The 17,974-nt window shown below is 40.0% G+C and overlaps 1 protein-coding gene across 1 annotated transcript; it reads right to left on the bottom strand.

Moving 5' to 3' along the window:
* Window positions 1-557: 557 nt before the first annotated feature.
* Window positions 558-17,015, bottom strand: tgfbrap1 (transforming growth factor, beta receptor associated protein 1). Its single transcript, XM_034192842.1, has 14 exons — window positions 16,746-17,015; window positions 13,669-14,386; window positions 13,155-13,349; window positions 12,434-12,588; window positions 12,107-12,189; window positions 7,460-7,640; window positions 7,192-7,352; window positions 5,197-5,254; window positions 4,962-5,105; window positions 4,632-4,778; window positions 3,978-4,137; window positions 2,964-3,427; window positions 1,021-1,243; window positions 558-971 (listed from the first exon to the last, which is right to left on the bottom strand). The coding sequence occupies exons 2-13, from the start codon at window positions 14,363-14,365 to the stop codon at window positions 1,055-1,057; spliced, it is 2,634 nt and encodes an 877-aa protein (XP_034048733.1). The 5' UTR covers window positions 14,366-14,386; window positions 16,746-17,015; the 3' UTR covers window positions 558-971; window positions 1,021-1,054.
* Between the last annotated feature and the right edge of the window lie 959 nt (window positions 17,016-17,974).

The following is a 17,974-nucleotide window of genomic DNA, read 5'->3' as shown; positions in this document are numbered from 1 at the left end:
AATTTACGCTTAGCCTTAGCCAGCAATTTCAAATGTCCTTCGATGTCGCCTGCTCTGGCCCCCGGAAGACAATTGACAATGGTTGCTGGTGTCGCTAACTTCACATTTCTCAAAACAGAGTCGCCAATAACCAGAGTTTGATCCTCCACACATCAGTAACACACAAAGTAGATCTGTATGATGGTAATCACTACAGTCCAAATAAAAACAACTTGTAGCCTGACTTGAGATGATTTGATACTTTATGTCAGACATAAAATATCTTGTGATTTTTCCATATCTGCGTATACATTTAATGAATGAAGCACGGTCAGATTTCAGTTAGTGTCTTACACTGTTGCTGCAGAAAGGAGACACAGACCTCCACAGCAGGAAGAAGACTAATAAATGATTTTCCCCTAGTTGTTAAATTTGATGTTGTTAAATTTGATATTGTCAACACATTATGTCCTGCATGTATGGCATTAAAATTAAACAACAGTTAAGACAGATGGAAAAAAGTTCCACTTCCACCAGCACAGAGTCTATTCAGTAATTCACATTAAAACACTGCAATGTGCAAATTAGTACAACCTCATTTAATCAGAACCACATAACAGTGATAAGACTATTCATGCTGTAGTAATAGTTGCAATGGGATTCATGTTTCTGTATGTACGGTAGTCAAGGCAGTTTGTTAAATCAAGCTTTTTAAACAGTACAAACAATGACACAGTTAAAGCAGAGAACCAACAGAGACGCTCAGAGCCAAATATATAATTAACGCTCTGTTTAAAGGGGACTGAAGATGAAACCTTGTCTGTTTCTTTCCACTGTTTTAACATCTGATACAGCTACTGCACTGGAACAAGCAGCTGTAATCTTTTCATCCTTTTCTCTCTTACTGACATCTTTATTTACATTCAACTTTCAAAGTAGATTCAACTTTGACAAAGGATGTTCTGTGCTTGTTATTTACCTCTCATCCTCAGCCACCCAAAACTCCCTCGCGATCAGGTTTTGTGTGGTGCCTTAGCTCAATCAGACATTACATGACATCTTAAAGGGTCGAGTGTCATGTATGATTACTGGTATTATTCAACAGTCTCTTTGTGGAAGAGTCTCTTACTCTCTGGGCCGCACAGTGAGTGTGGACGGGCACGCCCCCTGGCAGACACACCACATCAGGCCCACTGAAAGTGTTATGGCACAGGTGGCATCCCTTCTTTTCAGACACAAAGATGGGCTTTTTCCGCTCTTTCAACTGTGGAAGAAAACAGGACAATTATTAACTAGAGCACCACACTCGTACAGCGCAATCCTCCGCCAACACTCCTTTCCAATTCCACTAAGTTTTACCTTGGAAAAATTTTCAAGGTCAAAGGCCTGTTGGAAGTGGCTTTTCATAATCTAAAATATAACAAAAAATAGATCAAAAGGGCTTTCAATGTCAAAACAATCAAATATCCGCTAAATCTGCAATATGGATCAGATGCGGATCAAACTTAGTTTATTCATTAAAAATGCCAGTTTGCACCTCATTGTCACAAATGAGAGTGATTGAGGCACAATGCTGAAGGTACACCAAATGGGCTTTCCAATATTAAATTAAAATGTCCACAAAATCTGCAATCCGGATCAGATCTGAATCAAACTTTTAAGTGATAGTGAGTGACAGTGTGCAACTCACTTTCAAATATGAGTGATTGGGGCACGTTTGATTAAGATATCATGTAAAATACGCATTAAATTGGGTTTTCAATGTTAAATTTAAATGGCCAAAAATCTGTAATCAGGATCAGATCTGGATTAAACTTTGTCAGCCGATAAAAGACGCCATCCTATATAACACTCTCAAATATGAAAGATTTGATCTTTTTGAGTTATGAATTTTTGAAAATTTGTTTAATGTCAAAGATGGAGATTTTTCCAATTTTCCAAGATTTTTATTGACTTTACTCTATGACCTTGAAAATGTAATCACTTCTTGCCTATCAGGATATGCTTCATAATGACATATGAAAAATCGTGGGATCCAGACTGTTCTCAAAGAGACAAACAAATGGGTGAAAACATAACCTCCTTCAACTTAGTTTGTGGCGGTAACAAGAGGAACACGGTGACTTGCAATGAAATAAAAGCCATTCACTTTGTTAATATCTCTATCATACAGTTAGACACCATAATTCTAAACACCAAATATTTTCACCAAAAGGGCACTCCACCTCTGCTGACACCCAAACCATACCATTTTACAAAGGCAAACTATGCGATTTTACTGGTCCACTGTTTTATCCTTATCAATTCCAAAATTTATATAAAATTCACACACACACTTTTTGCTGTGCACACTGGTAGCCAAGCAATGACATTTTGTTGCCAGACTCACTGTGTGTTCTTGTGCAATGACAAAGAAAGTCCATGTCTTTTACGTTTTCACTCCTTCCTCTCCTGTCATATTTTAATTTGTAGTGCTCCTGCCGATTACATTTCGATCATGGATCAAATACGTTTGGCAGAAAGGTCCGCAAATATGACCAACTTCACAACACAGAGTCAGAAACGTCATTGCATGGCCACAGAATTATGGAGCTGGAGAAGCATAAATCAGGCTTTAGGATTTTAAGGTACTACTCCGCAGCTGACCTTTTTTTTTTTTTTTTTTTTTTTTTTATAAAAGAGAATGACTCAACTAAATATAACCCTTTATAATGCACATAATGTCTGGCACTTATTCAAGACAGGAGTTTATTTTTTCAGATGAAGATTTGACCCAGTCATTAAATGAGGCAGGTCCCAATTCAAGGTCAGGCTTTTAATTAAGGAAATACGTAAGCCTAACTGGTGCTGGGGATTTCCCGTAGACCGTTCGGCGCCTCCAGACTGTAACTAATCCTTTACATACATATAACGGATTTTGATTATAAGGGACAAAATTTGCTGGTCCACCTGAATCCATTATATGCACGTTTTACTGTACTCACCCTGTCATGCAGCAGCTGAAAATTTTCAGACCGTGCGAGTCCCACAGCTAGCTGGGAGGTGCGGCAGGCGTGCATACTGGCTCTAACGGCACGAGCCAGAAAAGGTCGTACAAGCTGCAGTGACCAGTTCTCAGGGAGCATGCGCAGTACGCGGACTGCATCAAAAACTTCACCATTATGATTCAGGAGGTCCACCGCTGCCATATCCAGGTCTGCGCCTCCACTCGCTACTTTGTGAGATGTTTCAGCCGGATTCCTGTCTAGATACACCCCTAAAAGAAGGTGAAATATTTGTTGTCTGTATGCAGAATCCCGACAGGAAGAAACCCATATGCAGTATGCTTCAGCACAAGGAAAGTCTTTCAGCTTGTGCACCAATATGTGCAGTGCTTTATCGTGTTCCTCCAGTTTTCCATGTACTGTGGCACGCTCTAGCAGCAGGTCTTCACGCTTCTCCAATTTTCCTAAACAGAACAGAAGTGCATGAAACATTAAAGTGAGGCTCAGTAGTGGTTTTAGCATAGAACAGTGTCCCCAAAATCCCAGTGTTCAGCCCCATGGCGCTGTTCGTATTTCAACACAGCGACCATGAACTAATGCAAAATAAAAACCAACCCATGAGGCTAAAAGGAGGTATGGAGAGGCTTTTTTCAAAAGTTCTTGTTTTTTGTTTTTAAAGAATTAGTCTCAAGCAAACAGCCAATAAATCACAGGATAAAGGGAAAATTTATATGTCACACTCATCACATGTACCATCAGAAGATAAAAATCATCACCTCCCTTACCAAAAAATAGTACTGATAAGTATATAAAAAGTAAACTGGAAGTATACTTGAAACATACTTGCATATACTACTTTTTGGTAAGGGCTAAAATAATCCAAATAGTTTAATCACAAAAATCTACCAACAGCTCACAGAAGTGCCACAAATAATAACCTTCAAAGTAGAAGTATTCAGTGTACTCAGACAATATTCAATAGTTACTGCAGCTGCATTTTAAAACATATCTCACCCAAGAGAAACTGAACACGGTAAAGGTCGGACTCCCTGAGAAAAGCCCGGAGTCTCTCTCTGGCTTTGGTCAGCTGCTCTTCATCTGCTGGAGACTCTGAGATTAACGATAAGACCCTCTCCAGGTACAACACAGCCAGGTGTGTGTGGAACTTCTCCTTCTGGATCCATAAATGACAGAAACAATTAAGAAGGACAAGGTTCCTAGCAGCAGGTTCTCCGGTGTCATTCTTTGTTTTTCGGCTGCACCTGCTCTGGTCTAGGTTGCCACAGCAGATCCAGAACAGATCTGCATTGGGATCTGACAAGTTTTACACCAGATGACATTCCTGACGCAACTCCCATTTTATGTGAAAAAACACACACAGCCCCCGGTCTTCCATCCAAGGACTAATCAGGACCTACTGTGCTTAGCTTGTGAGATCTGATGGGATCAGGCTTCCACAGAATGGCTGCAGCCCAGAAGTTCTCAGATGAAACAATACAAATACTAGGAATGTCCCAATCAAGTTAATTTTTTTCTCCCCATCAGTTTTTTTCTCCCGATCAGAGTCACGGTCACAATCTGATGACATCTGTACAGGACATGCAAGTACATTAAAGTCAATAATGTCAACATTATTACTCTGTTGCAGAGTTATCCACATAATTGTACCTGAATATGTCTCTCCAGTACCAGGTGTTCTAAGTAGAGAAGCAGTGCCAAGTTGTGCTTTCCCAGGTAAGCGATTACATCATCAGGGTTTAATTCATTTGAATGATCTTTACTGGAAGGCCTCTTAATAAAGATGTGGACACCTATCTGAGAAGAAGAAGAAAGGCTAGGTTTATCACTGCAAATATATAATCTGGCATGAAATAAAGTTATACTGACTCAAGTAAAATAACTTTAGCACCAATTAGTCTGCAGTATACAGCTTTAATATCAGCCTGCACCATAACCTGAGCTACATTTTTACAGCCATTTCAGGGTCAGTGAACATACGGTGGGATCTCTCTGCAAGGCCCAGTCTGCATACTTCCACACGAGGTCCATGTTAGAGCAAGAGCAAAGGAAGTCGACAACGTATTCAAATAGATCAGATCGTGTTGGGTCCTGGAGATCGCCGTCTGCCACCCGACTCCACAACTGTCAGAGGAACGCAAGCATGGAACACAAGCAACTCCTAAATCAAACTGGTGTTAGCAGAACCACTGAGTCTGACTTCTGGCATACATACCTGGAGTGCAGCCAAGTCCTGGCCATGGTAATGGTAAAGCAGCCCGAGTGCAAAATATCTAAGGGGGGGTACCAAATGGAAGTGAGGTTCTTTGATCAAGATTCCATTGTACACAATAACACAACAACACACAATAACTCACATTATGAATTAAGCAAAGTCTCAAAACCACATACATGACAGTGAAGAGTGAGAAGCAAAGCAAGTCATCTGTCCCCATCACGGAGCATCACCGAGGCGCTGCTGCTGTGAGCAGCACTTAAACATGAACTGGATGTGTTTCAAATTTGGGTTAGTCCTCCCAATAACTTTGAAAGTTATGTCAGGATTAAAGGCCCCCTGACACTTGCACGGCTTTGATCCGTGGACTTGCACGCACATCGTCGTGACAATCCCACCCGCTGTGTTCCCAGCTGGACTCCGTGCTTTGTTCCACTGGATGCCACGCGCTGTGCGCTGGACATTGCGTATATAAAATAATTATTTCGTAGCGAATTAATCATTTTTTATCCAAGTTGGCTGTTGAAAATGGTTAATTGCTTCTGGAATCACAGAGGACTGTTACAGCTGCAGCTTTTCCCTCGCTCTTGTGCGCATGCTGAATGAGGTGTAGAAAGCATTTAGAACCATCTAAAAAGGTAATCATTTATAATGTTTACTTTGTAATAACTTGGCAAAACAGTTGCATGTCCATCCCTTCTTGTGTGCAGCTGTAAACGTATGTTTATGATAGATTTAACATCTCATTATAATTGCTCAGACAAGCTGCGCTCTGATGCGGTGTGCTAACACAATCACCCGCACTCACATGCAGTGTTTTTTTTAATCGTTTGTGAAATGTTCACGTGAAGTTCATGTAATTAATGCGTGATGGATGAGTTTAGTCTCATGCACAGCAGAGTGCGTGCAAGTGCACGGATCAAAGTCGTGCAAGTGTCAGGGCACCTTATGTCAGGATTACGATGAAAAAGATGTACGTATGGCCAATGCTGAGGTAAAAAGGTGTGCCAAATTTCAAAGACAAACAACACAGACTCCAGCAACTTCTCGCGCGCTGAAATTATCCAGTGTTTTGTAATGCAAATGTTTCTTCCACTTGAATGTGTGCTCTGTGACAAAATTAAATGCTGCAACAACCTAGAACAATTTTCTTTGTGAATTTTCTAACATACAGTTCTCAACAGGAAATCATTCTTGTATTTGCTGACTTTAATACAAGAAAATAGATGGATTACAGCCAGAATTTACTGTTGTTTACAAAAACAAATCGTTCTCTGTGGCAGAGCTCTGGAATGGCACACACAAGAGAAAAGTTGCAGTATGCAGTTTCTCCCTTCACAGCCACAGAAGCTTACAACTCGAGAGTTGTCACGGGTGACTTTCCTCATCGTGCCCACTCATTTTATTTATTTTTCGAGTACTCCCTACTCTAGACAGATTTCCATCGTTTTTGTCTTATTAATCTGATGAATATTAAGTCCAAGACTGACTGTAAAAGAGATGAGTTACTGTGAATTCATCAGCATCCCAATAACTGTTAAGTGTAATTTGTACATTTTATTTTACTGTATAAAAGCATTTTTTTGGTTGCTGTTCGGTAACATTGGGCATTTGGTCAAATATTCTGAATACACAAAACTGATTTCGTTGCATTTTGAGTTATTTTAGGTTTCACGATGCATATTATTCTGTCCAGGATTTGAACACACTGGAGCAACACTTCTTGGCATCTTCATGATACTGGCAACATTTCAATAATATCTGGTCCAACATGTTGACTTAAGTTAAAGTACAGCTCAAGAATGGTTTTTCTAGTCTAGTCCAGCAAGGTTATTCACAAAACTAAACAAACCTTCCCGTTACCTCAACAAGTAAAGTGTGCATTTCTCTCTACACCCATAACACACCTGCATTTCACAGATAGTCAAGTATAAATCGACAAGTGTAACATATCTAACGAAAGACATCATTTGATAATAAACCTGCTGTACACACTTGTGATGTTTCTCCAGCCAGGGGATGCTATCTGCTAGTACACAGGCATTGTCTGAAGCTAGCAGGTCCAGAAGACTGTCATGATCCTGTTCAGCATACAGTTTTAACAGTGCGGTGTCGACATCCTCTCTGCAGCCGTTAGCTACCTCTGTGCTGCGGACCTGTGGGGAGCAGCGGAGGAGCAGCTTCAAAATTGTAATTTCCTACAATAGCTACAATGCTGCAATTAGTACCACTTGCTGCCAAAGTACATTTCCACTCAAGTTACCTCTCCCAAATACGTGATGAGGAATTTCTTGCATCGTAGCACTTTCTCCTGATCACCTTGTGCTAGGTGGTTGAGATCTGCAAACTCATGGAGAGGAGGGTGGCAGCGAGTGAATGAAGAAGAAGCCGGAAGCAATAATGGGTAGAGGGATATCAGCTCCCGCACATCCAGCTGACCTCTCCTGAAAATAAAACAGTCAAGCTGCTCAGAAACCAGACAGGTTTAAACAGCCACTTTATACAAACTTCCACAAGGCCATTTGTTTTAAAATAAATAAGTAAATGAATAATAAAAGTTACACATGACCCCCCCCCCCCCCACCGCATATAGATCATAAAGACAGTACATCTGCAGTACGATATAGTACATGTGTTCCATATAACTGCTCATATTTTGATGCAAAATGAATAAAATGCAGTATCATTTTGAAATTATACCACACTTAAACCCAATGTAGCATTTTGTCCATTAAGGGTGTGAAATGGCACAATTGTAATGTCTCCATCTCTACTTTCCTTTGCTACCTCTGCCAACAAAGTTGGAGGAGGTTATGTTTTTGTCCCTGTTTGTTTATTTGAGAACAGCCTGGATCCCACAATTTTTCATATATTGTGATGAAATTTTTACTTAAGATTCATATCCTGACAGGCAAGTTTTCAAGGTCATAGGTCAAAGTCAGGAAAAATCTTGGAATATTGGAAAAAAGCCTTATCCTTTAACATTGAATGAATTTTCAGAAATTCACAACTCTGTCAAAAAGACTGAATTTCTTTCCTATTTGAGAGTGTTATGTACGTTGATCCGGATTGTGGATTTTGTAGACGCTTGAATTTAACATTGAAAAGCCCATTTGATGTACATTTTGCATTATATCTCAAAGTGCCTCAATCACTCATTTTTTCCATTATTGAGTTACTTACACAACCAAAATTGGATGGCGGTTCCAATTTCATGCCTGTTTGTCTATTTTCCAGTTATCAGTTGGAAACCAAGTGCCAAAAACAATGAACATGGTGTATAGCAAAGAAAGTCAACGTGCTGTGAAAGTTATGTGGAAAAAGAATACAGAAACAGAAAAAGTTGGGAAAAACAGCAACAACTTCAATTCAAGTGCATGAACTAAATACATACTCCTGACATTTGGTCACATCTAATTTAGATTATGAAAATCCACTTCTAACAGGACTTTGACCTTGAAAATTTTTTTCAAGATAAAAAATTTCTGGAATTGTAAACTAGTGAACCAGATTAGAAACAAATCAAAAACATACTTTTCTCTGCCCCTGACCAAGGCAGCGTCTACATCTGGAGTTGGTCCCCGGGTGCAAGACTGTGGCTTTTTTGTCTGTCCGGGATAAACTTCCAAACTATAATATGTAGCCCTAAAAACTATATATATTCTGAATCCTCATGACATGGGGAACAAACTGGTACCATTGTTTTTTAAAGTTGAACTGAACATTACCCCCAAAATAGCTGGCTGTGGGTATGACCAGGCAGATTCAAATTTCCAGCCCTGTATATGTGTTGGCCATCTCTATTTATTTAATCCCTTCCTTCAGATAAATTATGTTCTCAGCTGTTACAACTCATTTTGCCTTCCTGGCATTTGGCTTATGTCTAAAACAGGTTAACCCGGGCAGCGCCGGGTACCCCAGCTAGTGTGCGGGATACGAGCACAGTGCTCTAGTTTTAGCAAGAAAACATTCCTAATTTTCTCTTCTATGAACCAAATCTTACCAGGATTTCAGAATGACAGCTGTGCAAAATTCCCAGTAGCAATCTGAACTGAAATACTTAATATTTTTTTTTTTATATGTTTTAACAGTTCTGCCAACTGTGGCTAAGACACACATCAGAGAAAGGCATGTGAAGTGAAAGAGACTTCGTAAAAGTCGAGAAAGTAGCAGCATTTTGTGAAACAACAAAAAACAAGCAAGCATCTTAAGTCACAGTAAACTAAGAAGGCAAAAACACTACAAACACCAATGCTAATCAACGGAAGGGCAAAGAATGCTACCAAGGACAAAAACAAACAAACCTTACACACTTCCCAAATGACCAAAGCTTATCACATAAGACAGACAGTAAAACACAAAGACGTTAAAGTGCGTTGCCAATAGTCAGCAGCACTCTTTCAATATACAATATAAATAACACATATACACAAAATAATTAAATAATTTTCATTCAGGGCTTTTCTAATGAAATAATGAACCAACTGCTAGCTACACGTTCCATTCATTTGGTAACTCCCGTTTTAGATTTCTAATATTTTGTATTTATTGTCATATGATTGGCTGTCACGTTTCAGTTTCTCTCAGCACTTGTTACCTTAGCATGTTTGGTTCACGAGCGATAGCTTGTGCAGTGTGAGGAGTATAAAAATTGTTAAATGTTAAATTATGCAGCCTAATGGTCAAGCCACCTAAGTAAATTCTATGTACAAGAAACCCTGGCAGTAATGATTGATGGATGGATGGGATTTATTGTCATTGTCATTACAAGTGCAACAACAACGAGATTATGTCCACACTCCAATTGCCAAAGACAAGAAACAGCAATTAATCCACAAGTATTACTTGTTCACCGTAATAATGGCACACATCAGAATTAAGACAACACATATACATTTGACATTGTTTATGTGCTCTAAACTTGAAACAGTCCATTTTCCAGTTGCGTCGCTGCCAGCTTGGGGGGAACGAGGACCTACCGCAGCTAAAACTGCGCAGCCCCTAGAGGGGGAAAGGAGTGGCGTGAGCGGGGGCCGGGAGTCCCAAGCTGTTACTTGGGACAAGTAACAGCTTGGGACCACATCATGGAACAAGTAAACAATGTGGCAGAAATCAGCCTGTAGATAGAGCTCTTGTACCCATGTGTGTTTGACCCTTATCTAGGTAAAAGCCTAGAGGCCATGTAACACAATTTATGTGGACAGGTAACACTAAGCAACAGTACAGAAATAGTATATGTAGCAGATTAGGCAGGGTTTGCATTAACATTTGAGTCCCAAGGGCCAGCCCCAAGCCCTAGCACCTCGAGGCGCTGAAGGTGTTCTCTGTTGTCAGCTGAAAGTGGCCTATATACATTATGCTCAGACACAGAGCATGCTGACCCTGCGTCTCCAGGAGACAGAGGAACAGATGCAGTGAATTGCTGACAGCAGCAAGGCTAAACGGACAAAACGGAAACAATGTAATTTTAAAAACAGATTTTTGAACATTTTGAATGTGCATCACTCTCGTGGCATTCCAGAGATTCAATACATTTTATATATTGCTTCCAGCCTTGTTGATTTTGTGTCAGGACGGAGTAACCGTGTTAGACCAAGAGATGCATAGATCAACTCCAAAAACTACTAGCCTCAATAAAAGTCAGAAAGGTCCAATATAGAATGGGTAAATCTTCAATGCTACCTATCTCATGGTCAGGTCAATTTCAAGGTTAGTGTGGAGCAAAACAACAACACATGACACTTAAATAAATGCACAGCTTAAAGAAATAACCCAAAAGTCCCGTTTGCCTGTTCTTCACCAAAGTAAACCAAGTTGGGCTGGAGAACCATTTCACCAAAATGCAAATAACACTGAAATCAACAGGAGGCACTAAAATTATGAATTACTAGAGAACCGCGTTCGTAGAGTGCAAACCTCCGCCAATATTAGTTTCCAATTCTAGAAATTTTTACCTTGGAAAAATTTTTCAAGGTCAAAGTCCTGTTAGAAGTCGCTTTTCATAAGCTAAAATATAATACAAAATATAAATCAAAAGGGCTTTTCAATGTTAAAATCAAATATCTACTAAATCCAGAATACGGATCGGATGCGCTCAAACTTAGTCTATTCACTGAGAGTGCCAGTTTGCACATCATTGTCACAAATGAGAGTGATTGAGGCACTTCTGATTGAGATATAATGCAAAATGTACATGGCATGGGCTTTTCAGTATTAAATTCAAATGTCCACAAAAATCACAATACAGATCAGACTTTTTCAGGTGATAGTGAGTGCCCGTCTGCACCTCACTTCCAAATATAAGAGTGATTGAGGCATGTTTGATTAAGATATAATGTAAAATATACATTAAACAGGGGTTTTCAATGTTAAATTTAAATGGTCACAAAATCTGTAATGTGGATCAGATCCGGATCAAACTTTGCCAGTCGATAAAGAATACCATCCTACATAACACTCTCACCTGTGAAAGAAATTCTATCTTTTTTGACAGATTATAATTTTTGAAAATTCATTCAATGTTGAAGGATAGGGATTTTTCCAATTTTTCAAGATTTTTCCTGACTTTGACCTATGACTTTGAAAGCTGAATCAGTTCTTGCCTAGCACAATATGAATCCTCTCTAAAAAAAAATTTCATAATGATATATGAAGAATTGTGGGTTACAGTCTGTTCATAAATATAATTTTAATCTGACTCAAAATTTAAGCACGGGCTTTTTGAAATATTCTGCAAAAGTCCTACAAAAAACTTCCAGGATTTGCTCATATTATTCAGATCCACACCAAAATTTAAGGGCTATTCTTTGTCCATGTTTCATGAAAATCTCTTTAGCAGTGTGTGTAATCTTTCCAATTGCCAGACAAGCCATCTACCAAACAAATATGGTTTAAAATATTACCTCCTTACCTGAAGTGCTCTTTTGCTTCCAGAAACTGAAACTGGCCAAACTGTATGAAACCTGCCTGCTGGAGTATTCTTCTGTGAAAAATCTGTAAAAGGAGAAAAGTGCAAATGCATGAGACAAGTGTGGTTCATTGTTCAGAAAGATAGTGACAGATCTAGTTCAAATGAGACAAATGGCTCCATATTCAAGGTCTTGTTTCAGTCAAGATATTCTTATCGGCATTACTCTCTATTAAATGATGTTTCTTCATACTGCATGGCCTTTATATCAAACACAACTTCATCTTGAACCGTTTTACCCATGACATACATGACATCAAACAGTCTCACCTGGAACTTATCTTTAGGAATATTTCTCTGCGCTCCCTCGGTAAGAATGAGCGCCTCTTCTACTCTGTGGCTGGCCAGCAAGTCCTGGATCTGCCGCTCCAGTGGCAGAGGTACCAGAACATACACAGCCTTACTGGACGCCAGAATGACCTTCCCTAAGGGGGAAGTAATACAAAGTGACACCCCATGTGAGCAGTTCATGAATGAAAACCTTACACTATTTATTTATTAATTCTATCTTTTATTTCGTAACAATCGAAAGGTCTTCACCTTAAGAAAAAAATGTGATATGACAGGGGGAGGGGGAGAGTACTTTGAGCTTGCCTTGATTTATATGTGTTCATTAAAAATCCTGGAGGAAGCCTGTCTGTTATTAAACTTCCATTTATTTACGAGCAAGAAAACATACCCCAAAAAATTATCCCAGTGTGGTGTCCTCAGATTAATTACCTTGTGCTCATCTTCTACCTGAGCACGTGCTTCCTCAGACCACGTTGAATGCTCTAGTGTGCTCTCTAACAATTTTATGAATGGCACAACAGAATGTGGCTCGTGCACACAACAAAACTACAAATATAGCATGGAGTGACCTCAGAACATGTGCAGGGCAGCAGGTTGTGCGAATGCTCCTGTCACAGGTGTGCAAATGTGATTTCAAGTCTTTTGGGAGAAAAACGCTTCCCATTTGCAAAAACGTCATTACACATGTGTTAAAAGATACCTTCAAAATCCTGGAGAATGTGCCCATCCCTGAATGAAAGAGTTTGTTTCAGCTGTTGATCCAGCATGCTGTGGACGGTGATGAAACTCTCATCCAGTGCAACAACATACGGAAAGCAGACAGTGGCACCGATCACACTTTCCGACCACCTGACTGGAGCTCGATGAGAAACACCCTCTGCATTGGCAAACATTCCTACATAGAGACAAGGAAGAGGTCCATGTGGGAACATAGGCAGAGTCTGTTTTGAAGTCAAGCAGGAGCAGGTCAATAAAATATATCATGAGTTGAATAAACATTCAATTTTCTGATCATGGTAAAAACAATCTTTTTTTCCTTTTTTTTTTAAAGACAGAAGTAACCAGTGACACCACATTTGGCTCTGAAAACTTGCAATATTCTTTTCAACAAGTCATGAAGTGATTAAAACAGATCTTAGCTATAAGCTCCTATGCAGGATGCACATGATCAAATTCAATAACAACCAATGCTCAGTTTTTCCCAATAGTCTTACCGAGACCCCCAGGTGCTGCCAAGAGGAACTCCTCCCTGCCAATCCTCTTCACAATGGGCCTTCTCTCCTCATTGTTGTGAGGAAAAAGATCCTGAGAGGCCCCAGTGTTGTAGTTCAGGATCATGTACTGTGTGGCAAGAGCCAGGCACAAGAAGTAACCATCAAGACTGACTGCACAAGGTTGCTCGGGTGTGGTCACCTCTTTGACCACCTGCACCCGATCCTCATACACCATATAAATCTGCACCGTCCGCCTCTTGGAGGAGAGTACACCTATTTCCACACAGAAAGGGTCACCGTTGACAGGATTCTCATTCAAGCAGAACGCTGTCACTCCTCTGATCTTTGCTCCGCCCCCTGCCGCAGAGGGCACAGTCTCCAAAGTCACCATGTCAACAAGGAATACGATTGCATCGCACAGAACTATCAGACGCTCCAAAGCAGAAGCAGCCCTAAACTCAGAAACAGGTTTTTTCAGACCAAGGTATTTGTGTAGCAGCTTCTGAGGAGAGTAGGTCAGTTTCCCTTTAGAGGACGTAATCTCATCCAGCAGGAAGTGGTGGATGAAGCAGTCATTGGTGCCCACATACAGGTGCTTTCCACAGCATTCAATACACTCGATGTTGATGCGAGCCTTGTCACCCATCAGGAGATCTCGCTCCACAGCGTTGACTAGCTCAAACGCCTTTACGCTCATCTTTGCCAAGGCATCGACACTAAACGACAGCAAAATAAGCAGGTATCAGCGAAAATGTATTAGATAAAGCATCAATAAAACTGCAATGCAGTCTCTCCGACTATAATATTAGCAGCCCTGAACAATTATTAGAAAGCTAGTCAAGCAGGTCATAAACATTTTCCATTTATGTCTGCCCTATCTACACTAATGGATGTTTGTGCCTGAAAATTTGTCGTCTCAGCTTTCAACTGGCTTAAAATACCAGCATTAACCAATCGGGTGCGAGTGCAGCAAAGAAAATTTAAAATTACTCAGTGCTTAAGGTCTCCAGGAATAACCACACACTGGAATCCTCAGAGAATGCTTAACCTTTTTTAAATTGGTATTTAAACACAGTTATACAGGATGTGATTACAAACTGACAGATGACCAATAAATTAACAGAAGTGAATCAATACCTTGATCAGTCTGAAATTAACAACCAAAAGGAAAAATGAAAAAACAAAAACACCCTGGACCACGGGGACATGGCGAACAGTTACAGGCAGAACCGTGGCTTAGTGGTTAGTTGCCTCACAGTGAAAAGTCTCTGGTTTGAATCCAACCTTGCCCTTTCTGTGCAGTTAGCATGTTCTCCCTGTTTGCGCAAGTTCCATCCTGGTGGTCCACTTTCCAAGGACATGCAAGTTAGGTGAAGTGAGGGCAAGTGTGAATGACACACTTTCCCTCACTCACAGCACAGTCGCATTTCATATAAGGGTGTATCAAAAAGGCTGGACTTGTAAAGCTCTGGTTAATTTTTATGAACATCAGATGTAATTTCTTGGAGAAGAGAAGACCTATCAAGACAATCTTGATGTAATTTTAAAGCTTAGGATGTTCTCTTTCCATTTAAATGTCTTTCATGACATTTGGACATAAATCAAGGAACTTCTGGTCTGTTGAAATCATTTTGTCAGAGGTGGACTCGGCGGTGGCGATTCAATAAACAGTCATTTTATGCCCACATGTCCTTAAATATGGTATTTTATGAACTAGCAGGTTCTTCAGAAAGTTTTGACACCAGTTCCATAGATTTTAGCAGAAAATGCCATTTTTTGCAAAAAAGGTCAATTCTGTGAAAATCGCCAAAAACATTTTGAATACCAATACATCTTCCATTTATTTATGTCACATAAATTGGCTTTTTCTCTAAAATTAAATAGAGTAATTAAATCCAGAAGGTTGCATTTGAAAGGGGCACATGTATACTTTATATAATGAATTTTGAAAAAAATGACCATTTTAACCCTGTTGCATTTTTAGGCAGTTTGTAAAATTCAACCCTGTGTGTGTCAGGTCTGCAATAGTCTCTCACCTAATGACCACTGAGAAAGGCTCAAGTCTTTCACATACCTTCTGACACACTGTTTGCAAAATTTTATTTCTTTTTTAAATAAAAGCTTTCCCTGCTCCACTCCAATTTGCAGCCGTATGACTGGTGGTGACAGGACAAAATCCCAACTCCTTATTACAAAAGTGGACAAAATTCCAGTCTCATGAATGAAATAAAATATAATCACGTTAGGTTTAGTGTACTACATTAATGCAGTTGACACCTCTAAACAACTACGGTGTCATCTCAACACACTGCTCAGATTTTGGCACCTGATAATCTGATCACTACTTTGAAAAAGATGAAACCTCTTAACAAGTGAGATGGGACTTTGGAATGATGCAACAGACAAAATGTGCACCATGCGGTTTCTCCAATCACAGTCACATAACTCTTCAGAGTTGTCGTGGATGTGTTGGTGGCTTCCCTCACTAGTGTCATTCTTGCATGGTTTCTCCATTTTTTGAGAACTGCCTCCTCCAGACAGATTTCCCATCTACTTCCGACTTTTTCAAAGAAAACTCGCTGTGAAAATGATGATTTAGATTGACAATAATCCTGAGGTTTAGTTTATTATGGCCTCAGAAAATGTAAAGATTGTATAAAAATGGCTGCAAAATTGCTTGTATCCAGGGAGGAAACCAAAAATAATAATAATAAATTGTGTCAATGTCCAAATACTTTTGTACCTGACTGTATGTAGCAGATATTTTCATTACATCTTCTTCAAGCAGTAACACGCTGACGTCAATGTAAGCTCCCCAAACCCACAAACGTCAAGACAATTACTAAACAATGATTAAAACATAATGTCACAAAGTCTTAAAAAGATAACCAGTGATCGGTTGGGGCTGCCAGCAAACATTAGCTAAGCTAATGTTAGCTCAAACGTGCTACCACCGATAACAAGCTAATTACAGCTAGATTTGTATTGTGGGCAAAGGACTTTATTGCGACTTTCTCCAAACAAGCTGTAACATTTTAATAGAGAGTCGGGGAGTCTGTCCAGAGCACAGTACCTTTTTTTTGCGATACCGGCCTTCGCTCCTCTCTGCACAAACAAACACACACTCCCTCCTCAGGAGCTACTAGCCTTAGCAGGCTCGCACATTTCCCACTGCCACAGGGCGTGCCTCGCTACTCCAACACCAGCAACAAAACGCACACCAGCAAACATCAAAGTAATCGAGTATGCAATGAAACCGACGCCGAGAAACAAAAATTAAAGCTTGAATGGAATGATTTCTTCTTCCTTGTGCACTTTCAAACCCCGCCCATCTGCGCTGCTGCTGCTTCTTCTGCTGATTCTTCTTCTTCTTCTTCTTCTTCTTCTAACAGATTTCGGCAGGCTATACGCTGGCGTAGCATAATGCTGCCCCCCCACAGGTAATAGTTAAATACTTTATCATGTTAGACTCTCAAATAGAGGTTGGTGGAATGGAGGAACTTAATCACAGCTTTGCCCACTAAATGCGAGTAACTGCCCTCAGAAAAAATTGACCTAAAAGAAAACTCAGTCAATCCACAGTCTGACAAATCTTTAAACAATTTCCGCCTATCACTAGAAAACATAGGACAGCACATTAAAACATGATGAACACTTTCCAACTGACCACACTGACACAACCCATCTGGATGTTTACCAATCACTTTTAAATATGCTGCCAACCCACAATGCCCCAGTCTCAATCTAATCAATTTGACTTGATCCTTACGACAGGATGAGGAGAGGAGTCTCTTATTTTTAATCGAAGGCTGACACATAAAATAGTGCAGCCCTACCGACTCACTCTCCCACTGCTTTTGCCACTTCTGATCACTCAACTCTTTAAAAATACTATAACAATCAACCTTTCCCAAAGGGATATTAGCATCAACTTTATTTTTCAGAAGGTACTCTTTGGCCAATGAATCTGCGATCTCATTACCTAAAATACCAGAGTGCCCAGGAATCCAAGTGAAGGTTACACAACAGCCAGCTGACTCAACGCGATGGAGGCAAGACAGAATCTCTAGCACGAGGTCAGGACGAGCTCCTCCCGAGGCTCCGCCCATCAAAGCTTGCAATGCAGCTGCAGAATCAGAATAAATACGACACTCAGAAGGTCTGTTACTTTGTACCCACTCTAATACTCTTTGCTTGCAGTTGACTACTGGGATATGTTCAAGACCAATCAGCTTCGAGGCACGTTTTTATAAATAATATATAAACACCCTCCACACTGACGTTGTAAATAACAGCTGTGAACGTT

Source organism: Thalassophryne amazonica, chromosome 2 (assembly GCF_902500255.1).
Source record: "Thalassophryne amazonica chromosome 2, fThaAma1.1, whole genome shotgun sequence".
NCBI lineage: Eukaryota > Metazoa > Chordata > Actinopteri > Batrachoidiformes > Batrachoididae > Thalassophryne > Thalassophryne amazonica.
Note: the sequence above shows the minus strand (reverse complement) of the source record. Positions and strands in the feature narration are given on the sequence as shown.

Coding starts and splice junctions, on each gene's coding strand:
- tgfbrap1 (XM_034192842.1), bottom strand. CDS start 14,365: ATGAGCGTAAAGGCGTTTGAGCTAGTCAACGCTGTGGAGCGAGATCTC. Junction 7,641..12,106: donor GAAGCAAAAGAGCACTTCAG/GTAAGGAGGTAA, acceptor TTTTATTTTCAG/GAGAGGTCAGCTGGATGTGC. Junction 3,428..3,977: donor CCGTGTTCAGTTTCTCTTGG/GTGAGATATGTT, acceptor TGTTCTGTTTAG/GAAAATTGGAGAAGCGTGAA.